This window comes from Castanea sativa, chromosome 11, assembly GCF_040712315.1.
Source record: "Castanea sativa cultivar Marrone di Chiusa Pesio chromosome 11, ASM4071231v1".
NCBI classification, from domain to species: domain Eukaryota; kingdom Viridiplantae; phylum Streptophyta; class Magnoliopsida; order Fagales; family Fagaceae; genus Castanea; species Castanea sativa.
Genome location: NC_134023.1, coordinates 13,906,772 through 13,919,482, shown reverse-complemented (window position 1 = coordinate 13,919,482; position 12,711 = coordinate 13,906,772). Strand labels below are relative to the sequence as shown.

The 12,711-nt window shown below is 31.8% G+C and overlaps 2 protein-coding genes and 1 long non-coding RNA gene across 3 annotated transcripts; all 3 read left to right on the top strand.

The window, feature by feature from the left end:
- Positions 1–337: 337 nt before the first annotated feature.
- On the top strand, positions 338–2,270 carry LOC142614466 (uncharacterized). Its single transcript, XM_075786985.1, has 2 exons — positions 338–1,056; positions 2,160–2,270. The coding sequence occupies exons 1-2, from the start codon at positions 375–377 to the stop codon at positions 2,162–2,164; spliced, it is 687 nt and encodes a 228-aa protein (XP_075643100.1). The 5' UTR covers positions 338–374; the 3' UTR covers positions 2,165–2,270.
- On the top strand, positions 2,134–4,770 carry LOC142614465 (putative LRR receptor-like serine/threonine-protein kinase At3g47570). Its single transcript, XM_075786984.1, has 2 exons — positions 2,134–3,048; positions 4,258–4,770. Exons 1-2 carry the CDS (start codon positions 2,238–2,240, stop codon positions 4,656–4,658), a joined length of 1,212 nt encoding a protein of 403 aa, XP_075643099.1. The 5' UTR covers positions 2,134–2,237; the 3' UTR covers positions 4,659–4,770.
- Positions 4,771–9,051: 4,281 nt separating this feature from the next.
- LOC142615078 (uncharacterized) lies at positions 9,052–11,162 on the top strand. Its single transcript, XR_012840651.1, has 2 exons — positions 9,052–10,887; positions 11,008–11,162. It is a non-coding gene; the product is annotated as an uncharacterized LOC142615078 (long non-coding RNA).
- Positions 11,163–12,711: the final 1,549 nt, after the last annotated feature.

Genomic DNA, 12,711 nt, shown 5'->3' with positions numbered 1-12,711 from the left:
TTTTGATTTCTAGGACTTTGCTTGGGAAAGAAGATGTACTTGTCTTCGAACTTTGAATTTGAAATAACACCATCGAAGTATCCCACAGGTTTCCTAGCATAAAGAATCTCTCCAAAACCATGCGTTAGATCAGCTATTGGAGTTGTGACTGTGACTTTTTCAGGGTTTAGTTTTTCAGCCAAATGTAAACCAACCTGTACTAATCTCTACCCAAACGCACACGAGATCAACAAAAATTCTTATATAAGCTGGCCCTCCAAGAAGCATACATGCCCATATCACTCGAGATTCTCACTTCTCTCTACCATCTGGCTTCTAAACCAGCAATGTTGCCTTCTCTTCCTCACAAGTCTTCAACTTTGCATTGCTCATTCATGTTCTATTCAGTTCTCCTGCCATGTTTTATTACCTTGTTGCTTTCACCATTATCTTTCACCCATGCAGCACATGGAAATGAGACAGATAGGCTTGCCTTGCTAGCCATCAGAGCTGGGATAACCACTGACCCGTTGGGTATCATGAGCTCCTGGAACAGTTCTCTTCATTTCTGCAACTGGGTGGGCATCACTTGTGGTCAAAACCAACGAGTAATTACTTTGAACCTAAGCTCCAATGGCTTGGTGGGTTCACTCTCACCTCACATAGGAAACATCTCTTTCCTCACAGGTCTCAACCTTGAACTGAACTACTTTCATGGTCAGCTTCCACAAGAGCTAGGTCGTCTATTCAGACTCAAATACTTGAACATATCCAACAACTCGTTTTCTGGAGAGATTCCGGCCAATCTTTCAGGCTGTTCTAACCTCATCTGGCTTCGTTTGGGGGTCAACAATTTGATTGGAAGAATCCCATTTCAGCTTGGGTCACTGCAGAAGCTTGAGAGAGTTCAGCTTCACTATAACAACCTCAGTGGATCACTTCCAGACTCATTAGGCAACCTTTCCTCGGTTAGATCTTTTTCCCTGGCAGTTAACAGTTTCTGGGGAAGCATACCGGATTCATTAGGCAAGTTGAAGACTCTGAATTTTCTTGGACTTGGCTTGAATCAACTATCTGGTATAGTACCCCTCTCTATTTACAATATCTCATCCATTGAAAGACTTAGTTTGCCATATAATCAACTTCACGGGAATTTACCATCAGACTTAGGCTTCACTCTTCCCAACTTGTTAGTCTTAAATGTTGGTCACAATCAATTTACTGGACCTCTTCCATTATCATTATCCAATGCTTCAAATCTTGTTGAACTTGATACCAGTGGCAGCAATTTCACTGGCAAAATTACAATTGATTTTGGAGGCCTACCTAGTCTCTGGTGGCTAGTTCTTGCTTCCAATTCACTTGGGATAGGAGAAGCTGATGACTTGAGTTTCTTTAACTCTTTGAGTAAATGCCATAGTTTGCTGATGGTAGATTTGAGTGACAATCGATTTGGAGGGACTCTGCCTCTTTCTATAGCCAACCTTTCAACCCAACTTGTGTCTTTAAGGTTGGGAAGCAATCAATTAACTGGAAAAATTCCTAGTGATATAAAGAACATTGTTAACTTGACTGAATTAACATTAGAGAAAAACAATCTAACAGGGGACATTCCTGTCATGATTGGTAACCTTAGGATGCTAAAAAAATTGGATTTGTCTGAAAATGAGTTTACAGGGCATATTCCATCATCCCTAGCCAACATAACTCAATTGTACTCTCTCCATCTTGAAAAGAACCACTTAATGGGTACCATTCCTCCTAGTCTTGGAAACCTTTTATACTTACAAGAATTAGACCTTTCTCATAACTATCTTAGTGGTACCATACCCCAAAGTGTTATGGGCCTTTCTTCCCTAACAATTTCCCTGAGCCTAGCTCAAAATCAGTTGACTGGTTCCCTGCCCAACCAAGTTGGAAACTTGATAAATCTCGGGTCCTTGGACCTTTCTGGGAATAGATTGTCCGGTGAAATTCCTAGTAGCCTTGGTAGTTGTGTAAAATTGGAACACCTTGACATGGAAGGTAACTCCTTTGAAGGAACTATTCCTCAGTCATTTAGTTCATTGAGAGGACTTCAAGATTTGGATCTTTCGCGCAACAACTTGTCTGGCCAAATTCCAAGATATTTTCAGCAATTTCAATTTGTGAAATTGAATCTTTCTTTCAACCATTTTCAGGGTGAGGTACCCTTAGAAGGGGTTTTCAAAAATGCAAATTTCATTTCAATAGCTGGAAATGATGGCCTTTGTGGGGGTATGCCTGAATTAAAGTTGCCACCTTGCAAGAACAATGAGCCAAAGAAAGGAAGGACATCCAGAGGACTCAAGTTGATGATTGGATTGATTTCTGTGCTTCTGGTGGGGTTAGTATCGATTACGTCTCTTCTAATCATTAATAGATTGAGAAAGAAGACAAGGGAGCCCTCTACTGAAACTTCAACTGAGGATTTGTTTTTAAATCTCTCTTACAAAAGTCTACTTGAAGCTACAGGTGGGTTGTCTTCTACCAATTTGATTGGTGCAGGAAGCTTTGGCTCTGTCTATAAAGGAATTCTCCATCCTAATGAGAGAGTTGTTGCAATCAAGGTACTCCACCTAGACCATCAAGGAGCTTCAAGGAGCTTCATGGCTGAATGTGAAGCCTTAAGAAACATTAGGCACCGTAATCTTGTAAAAATCTTAACTGCTTGCTCTAGTGTTGATTTTCAAGGTAATGATTTCAAAGCTCTAGTCTATGAATTCATGCCTAATGGTAGTTTGGAGAGTTGGCTGCATTCAGTTTCAAGAGTAGATGACATAAACAATGACCTGAGGATTCTAAGCCTTCTCCAAAGATTGAACATTGCCATTGATGTTGCATCTGCTGTAGATTATCTTCATCACCATTGTCACAATCCAATTGTTCATTGTGACTTAAAGCCAAGTAATGTTCTTCTTGACAATGATCTGAATGCTCATGTGGGTGATTTTGGATTAGCAAGGTTCATTCCAGAAGCCTCAATTAGGTCGCATCTGAATCAAAGCAGTTCAGTTGGACTAAAGGGAACTGTTGGTTATGCTGCACCAGGTATATTTCAACCTTTAATCACCGTAAAATTTCCATATTTTTAGATCTTTCAGAATTCAATTTTACTATCTGCATACTAGATCAATTTGTATGAATAATACTTTTGAGAAGAGCTGATAGAAGAACATGGAAAAACATATCCACCCATTTCTTTTTGGTGTAAAACATCTCCTGAAGAATGATTCCTCATTTTTAGACGATTGGGCCGCTAAAAAAACATTTTCAAATTGAAATCATTTTCCATTGTCCCAAGACAATAGTAAATTTCAAAATGATATAAATATCTCAAAACTTAAATTATCAACATACCTTCAAAACCTCCAAAATACCATTGAAATCTTCAAAATTATAAAAAATATCCTTAAAACCTGTAAAATGATAAAAAAAAAATACCTCATAAAAATTTCTTTATTTACCAAATACCTTGAAAACCTATAAAATTCCAAAAAAAATTTACTTAAAACTTTCAAAATTTTCAAAATATTCTTAAAACTTCAAAAATGCACTTGAAACCTTCGAAATAACTAAAGTTCCATTGACAACTTTTTAAATGACAAAAAAATACATACTGAAAACCTATAAAATAATCAATATATCTAAAATCTTCATGAATCACTATTTAATTCTAAAAGATGCACAAAAGCCACTTTCAAGTATCCTTTTGGAGGTTTTAAGTGTTTGTAGTTATGCATGCGATTATGTAAATTAAGTTGGTAGTTCTTATTAATTGTTTTTGTATTTTTTTTCTTCCTCTTGCACTCTTATATTAATTGCGCTTAGTATTATAATTTTCAATAATTTATTTTCGTTATGTTATTTTTGTGTTGATTTAGTTGTTTTATATTAATATTATAAAATGTTTAATTAAAATTATTATTTAATATATTTACAAAATTACAGGAATCTTTTTTTGGTTTTTGGTTTTTGTTTTTTTGTTTTTTGGGTATGAGCTAAACATCCAAAAATGTTTTTTTACAACGTTTTTAGGTGCATAACCAAATATCGGAAAATAGATAGTTTTCTAGAAATTTATGGACAGAGAATTTTACGTTAGAATAAACGGAGTTGAAAATTAATTTTCTTTCATGAAACCAAATTCTAAAATATTTCTGATTAAATTAAACTAAGAGTTATTATTTTTACTTACCAAAAGATGCATGTGATTAGAGATTACTTCTAACAAAAAGTGCTACAATGTGAGTCTTACAGAGTATGGCATGGGAAGCAAGGTATCACTAGAGGGTGACATATATAGCTATGGGATTCTTTTGTTGGAGATGTTTACAGGGAAGAGGCCTATTGATGACATGTTTAAAGATGGATTAGATCTCCATAATTTCGTTAAGATGTCATTGCCAGAGCAAATTTCAGAAATTTTAGACCCATTGTTTGTCTCTAGAGGGGCAGGAGAAGAAGAGGAAACAATGAACGAAGACTCTAATAAAGTGGGGCACAAGAAAAAAGAAGGAATACAAGATTCTTTGATTGCAATATTTAGAGTTGGAGTTGCTTGTTCAGTGGGATTACCCAGGGACCGCATGGATATTAGTGATGTTCTCAAGGAATTGCAGCGGATTAGAGACATTCTTCATAAATTTGGGATGAACTAATACTCAACTAATAAAGTATAAAAGCCTGAACTCTGCTTGACTTGCCTAGGCTTGATTCATTAGTCAAGCCAAGCTTAAGCTCAATATCAAGCCCAAACTCAAGCTCGATATCATGTTTTTGGGCTTGAGATCCAGCTTAAGTATATTATAAAGCCTATATCAAGTTTATTATCTAGACTATTTGGTTTGGATGAGTGGTCTGAACTTATAATTAATTAAAGTTTTAGAAGGATATGAGTTTACTTGTCAAGCTCATACCAATTTTATTACCAAATTCATACATAAGCCTAGGCTCAACTTGTTTTGTTACTTTTGTATCGAGTTTTGGTATTCACGAACTTGTTTATGAACAATATTTTTTACTCGGGCTCTGCTCGTTTATTAAGCAAACCTAAAACTAAAACTTAAGTTTGGCTTGTTTATAAACAAATAAACATGAACGAATTTTTTATCAAGTCAAGCCTGAGCTGCTTATGAATAACTTGGTTCATTTACAGCCCTATGGGAACATAACATTTTTTTGTGAAAATGTTAATGTCAAGACATATTGTTATTGGTACAATATTTTCACAACTGTTAAAATGTCAATTCTTTACAAGCCAAAGTAAAATATAACAAAGTTACAAAGGTATTATGAAAATGTTGTGTCATTCTATGTTTCTAGGATTTTTTTATTAGCCAATTTTTGTTGAGTCAAAATTCACTGTTCCACATACAATTTTCTTTGGTTGAATTTTTTTTTTTTTTTTTTTCCTTATGCCCCATTTTAAGTAAAACACACATAGTTTTTGATTTAGCCAATTTTTTGAGCCAAAATTCATAGTTTTACGGACAATTGTTTAAAGTAAAAAACACACAGTTTTACCAACAAAAAACAATTATAGAAAAAAGTAATTTCCCCCTTTATGTTTGAGGTAGTTTCATAAAGTTGAATAATTTCCTCCTTTATATCTTGTAGACAAGTATATAGTCCTTGTTGTTACTCTCTTAAATAAGCCCTAGCAAAATCTTATGATTCCTAGAATATTGCATGGTGTAAAATCTAAAATGTCTCACTAAATTTTAATATCTCAAAAAATTTCTTTGTATATTTTGAGTTTTATGTGTTAGTCATACTTAGAAAGTAAAAATTATGATGAATGGTATTCTATTTGTTACCTAAAAAACACTAATTTATTAGTGGTTTAAATCTTTTAGATTTATAATTTCATCAAATAGAAACTTTATTAATCAATCCTAAAACTAAAGCTTAAACTTGGCTTGTTTGTAAAGAAACAAACATGAATGAGTTTTTTATCGAACTAAGCTCGAGTTGTTTATGAACGACTTGATTCATTTACAGCCCAATGTGTTCATAGCATTTATTTAGTGAAAATGTTAATGTTAAGACATATTGTTATTGTTACAATATTTTCACAACTGTTGAAGTGTTTATTGCTTACTAGTTAAAGTAAAATATAACAAAATCATAAAGGTATTATGAAAATTTTGTGCTATTCATTGTGTTTCTAGAATTTTTTTTCTATTAGTCAATTTTTGTTGAGCCAAAATTCATTGTTGAATGATATTCTATTTGTTACCTAAAGAACAATAATTTATTAGTAGTTTAAAGTTTCTAGATTAATAATTTAATCTAATAGAAACTTTATTAAACAAGCCTAAAACTAAAGCTTAAGCTTGGATTGTTTATAAACAAACAAACATAAACGAGTTTTTTTATGAAGCTAAGCCCGAGTTGCTTATGAACGGCTTGGTTCATTTACAGCCCTATGTGAACATAGCATTTCTTTTGTGAAAATATTAATGTTAAGACATATTATTATTGTTATAATATTTTCACAACTGTTGAAGTGTCAACTCTTTACAAGTCAAAGTAAAATACAATAAAGTTATAAAGGTATTATGAAAATGTTGTGTCATTCTTTGTGTTTCTAGAACTTTTTTTTATTAGTCAATTTTTGTTGAACCAAAATTCACTGTTTCATATACAATTTTTTTGGGTTGAATTTTTTTTTTTCTTAATGCCCCATTTTTAAGTAAAACATACATAGTTTTTGATTTAGCCAATTTGTTGAGCCAAAATTCATAGTTTTACAAACAACTGTTTAAACTAAAAAAACACATAGTTTTTCCAACAAAAAAGAATTATAGAAAAAAAAGTAATTTCCCCCTTTATGTTTGAGGTAGTTTCCTAAAGTTGAAAAATTTCCTCCTTTATATCTTGTAGACAAGTATATAGTGCATGTTGTTACTCTCTTAGATAAACCCTAACAAAATCTTATGATTCCTAGAATATTGAATTGTGTAATATCTAAAATATCTTACTAAATTTTAATATCTCAAAAAATTTCTTTGTATATTTTGAGTTTTAAGTGTTAGTCATACTTAGAAAGTAAAAATTATGATGAATGGTATTCTATTTGTTACCTAAAGAACACCAATTTATTAGTGGTTTAAATCTTCTAGATTTATAATTTCATCTAATAGAAACTTTATTAAACAAGCCTAAAACTAAAGCTTAAACTTGGCTTGTTTAAAAACAAACAAATATGAACAAGTTTTTTATCAAGCCAAGCCTGAGTTGCAAGCCTAAGTTGCTTATGAGCGGCATGGTTCAGTTACAGCCCTATATGAACATAGCATTCTTTTGTGAAAATGCTAATGTTAAGTCATATTGTTATTGTTACAATATTTTCACAACTATTGAAGTATCAACTCTTTACAAGTCAAAGTAAAATATAACAAAGTTATAAAGGTATTATGAAAATGTTGTGCCATTCTTTGTGTTTCTAGATTTTTTTTTTTTTATTATTCAATTTTTGTTGAGCCAAAATTCACTATTTCACATACAATTTTCTTTGGTTGATTTTTTTAATTATTATTTATTTTTATGCCCCATTTTAAGTAAAACACACATAGTTTTTGACTTAGCCAATTTGTTGAGCCAAAATTCATAGTTTTACGAACAATTGTTTAAAGTTAAAAACACATAGTTTTACCAACAAAAAAGAATTATAGAAAAAAGTAATTTCCCCTTTTATGTTTGAGGTAGTTTCATAAAGTTGAATAATTTCCTCCTTTATATCTTGTAGACAAGTATATAGTTCCTATTGTTACTCTCTTAGATAAATCATAACAAAATCTTATGATTCCTAGAATATTGCATTGTGTAATATCCAAAATGTCTCACTAAATTTTAATATCTCAAAAAATTTCTTCGTATATTTTGAGTTTTATGTGTTAGTCATACTTAAAAAGTAAAAATTATGATGAATGGTATTTTATTTGTTACCTAATGAATGGTGTTCATTAAAAATTAAGTGAGCTAAGCATTGTAATTAGGCTCATAAAATAAAATGATAAAGAAGGAAGTATAAATAACAAAATATTTGTTGACCACTACATATCCTTGGTGCAATGGTCACTCCACAAGTATAAGTGCTTGTAGGGTGTAAGGGATAAGGGCCGGGGTTCAAGTCTCCAAGAGGGAACTTCGCATATATATATACTTAGATTAAACTAGAATAAAATTTCTCTCTTGTATATATAAAGAAAAAACAAAAAACATAATATCTGTTGCCAATGGTAGTAGGTATTTAATTTGATGAAGAGTTTGAAGTGTAGTATATGTCATTATTTATTGCAAAAATTTAAATATTGTGACAATGTTTTATCAAAACTTAGTTCTCATCCCCCTTCCCCTCTTTATATGTGTGTGTGTGTTTGTGTTTCTAAAAAAAAAAAAAAAAAACTTAGTTGTTTGTTGTTGGAAGATGACGACATTTGTTATCATTTTTAGTATAATTTTTTTTGTGAGTAGATATTGTCTTTAGTAAATAGATTTTAAGACGTGAAAAAGTTTTGTATCAAATGATACCATGTCATCCGTATCAAAATCTAATAAACAGGAGACATGTGTGCAAAAATAACTATTCATTAGCATATATTTTTCAATTGTTAGTGGGTTAGTTATTTTTAGCTAACATGTCTCACACTTGTTGAATTTTAATACCGCTGACATGGTATTATTTGATACCAAATATTTTCTCCTAAGAACTTGTCGTATTGACTATATAATTATATGTTAAATAAATATTCTAAATTTAAATACTTGGTTTGATACTACTTCAAAAACAAAATGCTATCTTAAATTTCACACTCAAGGATAGCATGTGCCTTGCACGTGCAACCTTACTAGTAAATATTAAAAAAATAGTTTTTTTTTTTTTTTTTTGAGAATCTAAAAAAATAGTTGGTTTTTAGGTTTTTTTTTCTTCAGGCACCGTGGTAAAAGTGGGTTGAAAAAGATTAAATAGGGAACAGTTTTACCAACTGTGGATAAAATAAATTAAATTTTGTATCAGCTGTTGAAAAACATTGGAAACCAAGAACAGTATCTCGCTCTCGCTCCCACTCTCTTTCATAGCTCAATTCTCTCTCGGCCTAAACATAGGTTCTCAGCTCCTCACAAGTTCTCTCTCTCTCTCTCTCTTCCTTCCTTATGTGTTTTTCTGTTATTTTCTCGGCAACCAAACGGAGTTTTTGACTTTGGTTGATTTTGCTTTGCTTCAGATTCACCAAGTTGGTACAATTACATCCAAATCTTGTATATATTCACACTTTTCCCTATCCAAACCTTTGATTAGGTATCTTCTATAAATTGATGAATCCAATTTCACATTCTCCTTGAAAACCTAACCATCAATTTTGTATATCTTTGTTTTTCCATAGATAGCATAAGCGTTTTGATTTTGATTTTGAAATTTTTGTATATAACTTGTATAATTAAACTGCATGTCTAGAATTATTGTTTATTAATAGAATTACTCTTACTTATCACAAAAATGGCTGAATTGTTATTTACCGCCATTGAAGTTGACTTTCTTGACCAATGGAAATGCTAGTTTAAACATGAAATTGAGTCTTGATGATCAGATAATTGACTCTCAATCTTTAACATTGGCTATACTTGCATCTTTGATATTTGGTGAGTCCATTGGGTTTGTTGGAGGCGCAGGGTTTGTACTTGGTGTCATGGGACTTTTACTCCCTGAGGTAAACATTGATTTTCTTTCATGTAAATGCAAAATGCTTTTTACTTTCACTTTGATTTTTGGCTTCAAATATCTCCTTTAATTGCAGACTACTCATAGGAGGACTAGTGTTAGGCGTTAGGCAACTCTGGTTTAGATAACTTAACCCATCATGATGTGATGAGGGAGTCAATGATAACACTTACTCAACTATAGAATTACTTTTGATAAAGCCATATGTTTTTAAATTGATATTTCCTAGTTGATGTATTTCTCATTGCTAGACTCCTTGACTGGAAGTGGAAAACATTTACTATCCTTCAACCTAGTCTGTGCAAGGCTAGACATAGAGTATGTGTGCCAAGTGCTTGAGGAAATTACCCAGAGAGTAAAAAGGAAAACAAAGAATAAGAGATTTGAGGAGGATAATTAGTTTATAGATTTAATAGTTTAAATTTAAGTTGTAAATAGGGAATTTCCAAGAACTAACTTGTGGACAATGGATATTTGTGAGCTAGAAGTTACCACAAATTATTGCTTCCTTTGTCAGACTTCAAATTTTCACATATTTGCATCATACTAGGTCTGCAGTAGTCCTCTGTGGCTCTTATTACTGGGAACAAATTAACTACTTCATTTTCTTTTACTTCAGTCCATGTTTAGTGCACTTGTTTTTGATATGAGCAGGAATACTTTTCAGAGATTAATATGAGTGGGAATCAAATAAGTTGCCTAAAATCCCTCCAATGAGTCTGACCCTAGGTTATATGATATTGACAGCAGTATTAGTTTTATATTATTTTGAAGGATAGGTACTTTTAGTAATGAAATGTCCTTAAGATTTAAAGTTGAAAGGAATGTTTCATTAAATCCATGCTTAAATGGAGGTGATTGGGCTATACTGTGACATGTGAGCTTGCACTTTGGGCATTGGGTGTTGCTGAGACCATGGTTGTTTGATGTCAAAAGTGCACATTTTACTTGGTGGGTAAGAGTTCATTGGTGAAAGGTTCTGGAGGTAACAGGCCTGCATTTAGATGTCAAGTGTTCCTGTTGATGGTATGAAATATTTTGAAGGGTAGGGAGGTGGCAGAAGCAATTGGAAGGGATAGGAGAGAACGGCGGACATTGGCAGAATTTAAGACATAGGTTTAGAGGACACTCATTGGCTGATCCTGATGACCTTTGTGACCCTGGTGAGCATTTGGCTTTTATTTTCCTCTTGAAATTATTAATTTCTTTCTTTTTTGGGTAAGTGCCATATTTACTTCCATTTATATTATTGTCAAAAGGATTTCTCTCTATGATTTGTACAGTTATATAGCTGGTTCCAGCTTATGTCACAGACTCACAGTCGGCCTGGATTGCTTTTCTCTGTTTGTAAGCCCATTTTTTGTATTACATTTATTAAATAAATACCAAAAAGCTTGCAAACATGCCACTTTTTGCTATAAAATTTTATTATTAATTATTGGAACCTTTATATAATTTGAATTAGATTTTGTATAACATAAGTCAAATTGAATGGTTCTACAATTCAACGTACTCCATTAGAGATACCACATTTTGTGTTGTGAGTTATTCTAGGACCATATAATCTTTTACCACAATTTTGATAAGGCAAATTGTGACTATTTACCAATCAATTTCACATGGACTCTTCATTTTTTTTTTGAATCACTCACAATCATCTGCATAAGATAATTATAGGAAACAGTGTAGAAAAGGTTGTCGTCATAGAATTGTTGATTTTTCTTTTCCTTGATCAATTTCTCATGCCTTGTCCCCAGTTGTTTGCAAATTATAATTCTAGATTCATTTCATATTATTCTCACTACTACTACTATTGCTATAAAGAGACCAAATATATTCTCGCTAGTAAATAGTAGTATGTTTTGTTTCTTTGGGTCATGAAACAAAAGATAGAGATGAAAATTCCTATTTATGTAATCTGAATAACTGATTATTGAAATGTTTTTGTCTCCATACTTTGATTCCTTATGGTCTTAAATTTTAGGCTAAAATACAAAATTCAACCCTCTAAGTTTTAGCACTTTTTAATTATTTTAGTCCTCAAAATTTAGGTTTTGTCTTTCAGTCCTCTAAGTCTTATTCATCCTCAATTAAGCCCTTTGTTAACAATCTGTTTACTATTGCCGTTATCCTACTCAAATGAAGCTATTTTTTCCCTTTATTTAATTTTTAATTTATTATTTATTTATTATTATTTTTTAAATGTGATATTATTTTATTGGATAGAATAAACACATGCGATAAACTCTAACTTCAAGAAGTAAATTCCAAACTCTAAAATTTTAGGGTGTAAAATCTAAAGGTTCCAAAAATAAGTATAGTTTACACTATAGTGAAAACCCTCTGCCCTCTCAATAAATGAGGCAACAGCTGTTTTAATTGTGACTGACTAGTGGGCTCTATAGTTTTGCATTAGAGTTGTTTTTTTAAATTGAAAACTATATAAGCCAAGTTCTAATGCCAAACATAATGGGAGGTGAGTTAAGAGAAAATAGGGAATTAGGATGAAATATGAGTTAGAGTTTTGAGTTAAGAGAATTGAGATATGAGTGAACAGTGAACCAAGTTTGTGACAAGTCTAAAAATAATGTTTGAGCTTGAGCTAGTGGGAAAGCCAAAAAACTTGAGCTTGACTTGGCTTGGCTTGATTAATTAATCAAGCCAAGATCAAGCTTAATATCAAGCTTAAACTTGAGTTCAGATTAAGCTTTTGAGTTTGAGATCTAAAAATATTATATTATCAAATGCATAAATCTCTAAAATTAAGAAGAAAAAAAATAGTATGCTCATTTTATCATATGTCTAATCCTACCTATGATTACCCATTATTCAAATTAAAAATTTTCATAATTTAATTAATTCATTCATCATTGTCTATAGTTTCAACAATTATTCAAAATACAATTTTTACATTCACGTTAAATAGAAAAGAACTAGAAAAATACTAGTTTATAACTATAATGAATGAGAAAAGACTAACATGTTTC

Bases quoted from the DNA above. Each gene is read 5' to 3' on its own strand.
- LOC142614465 (XM_075786984.1), top strand. From the start codon at position 2,238: ATGCCTGAATTAAAGTTGCCACCTTGCAAGAACAATGAGCCAAAGAAA. The intron at 3,049-4,257 runs GTATATTTCAAC...TGAGTCTTACAG, and splicing joins TGTTGGTTATGCTGCACCAG to AGTATGGCATGGGAAGCAAG.
- LOC142614466 (XM_075786985.1), top strand. From the start codon at position 375: ATGTTCTATTCAGTTCTCCTGCCATGTTTTATTACCTTGTTGCTTTCA.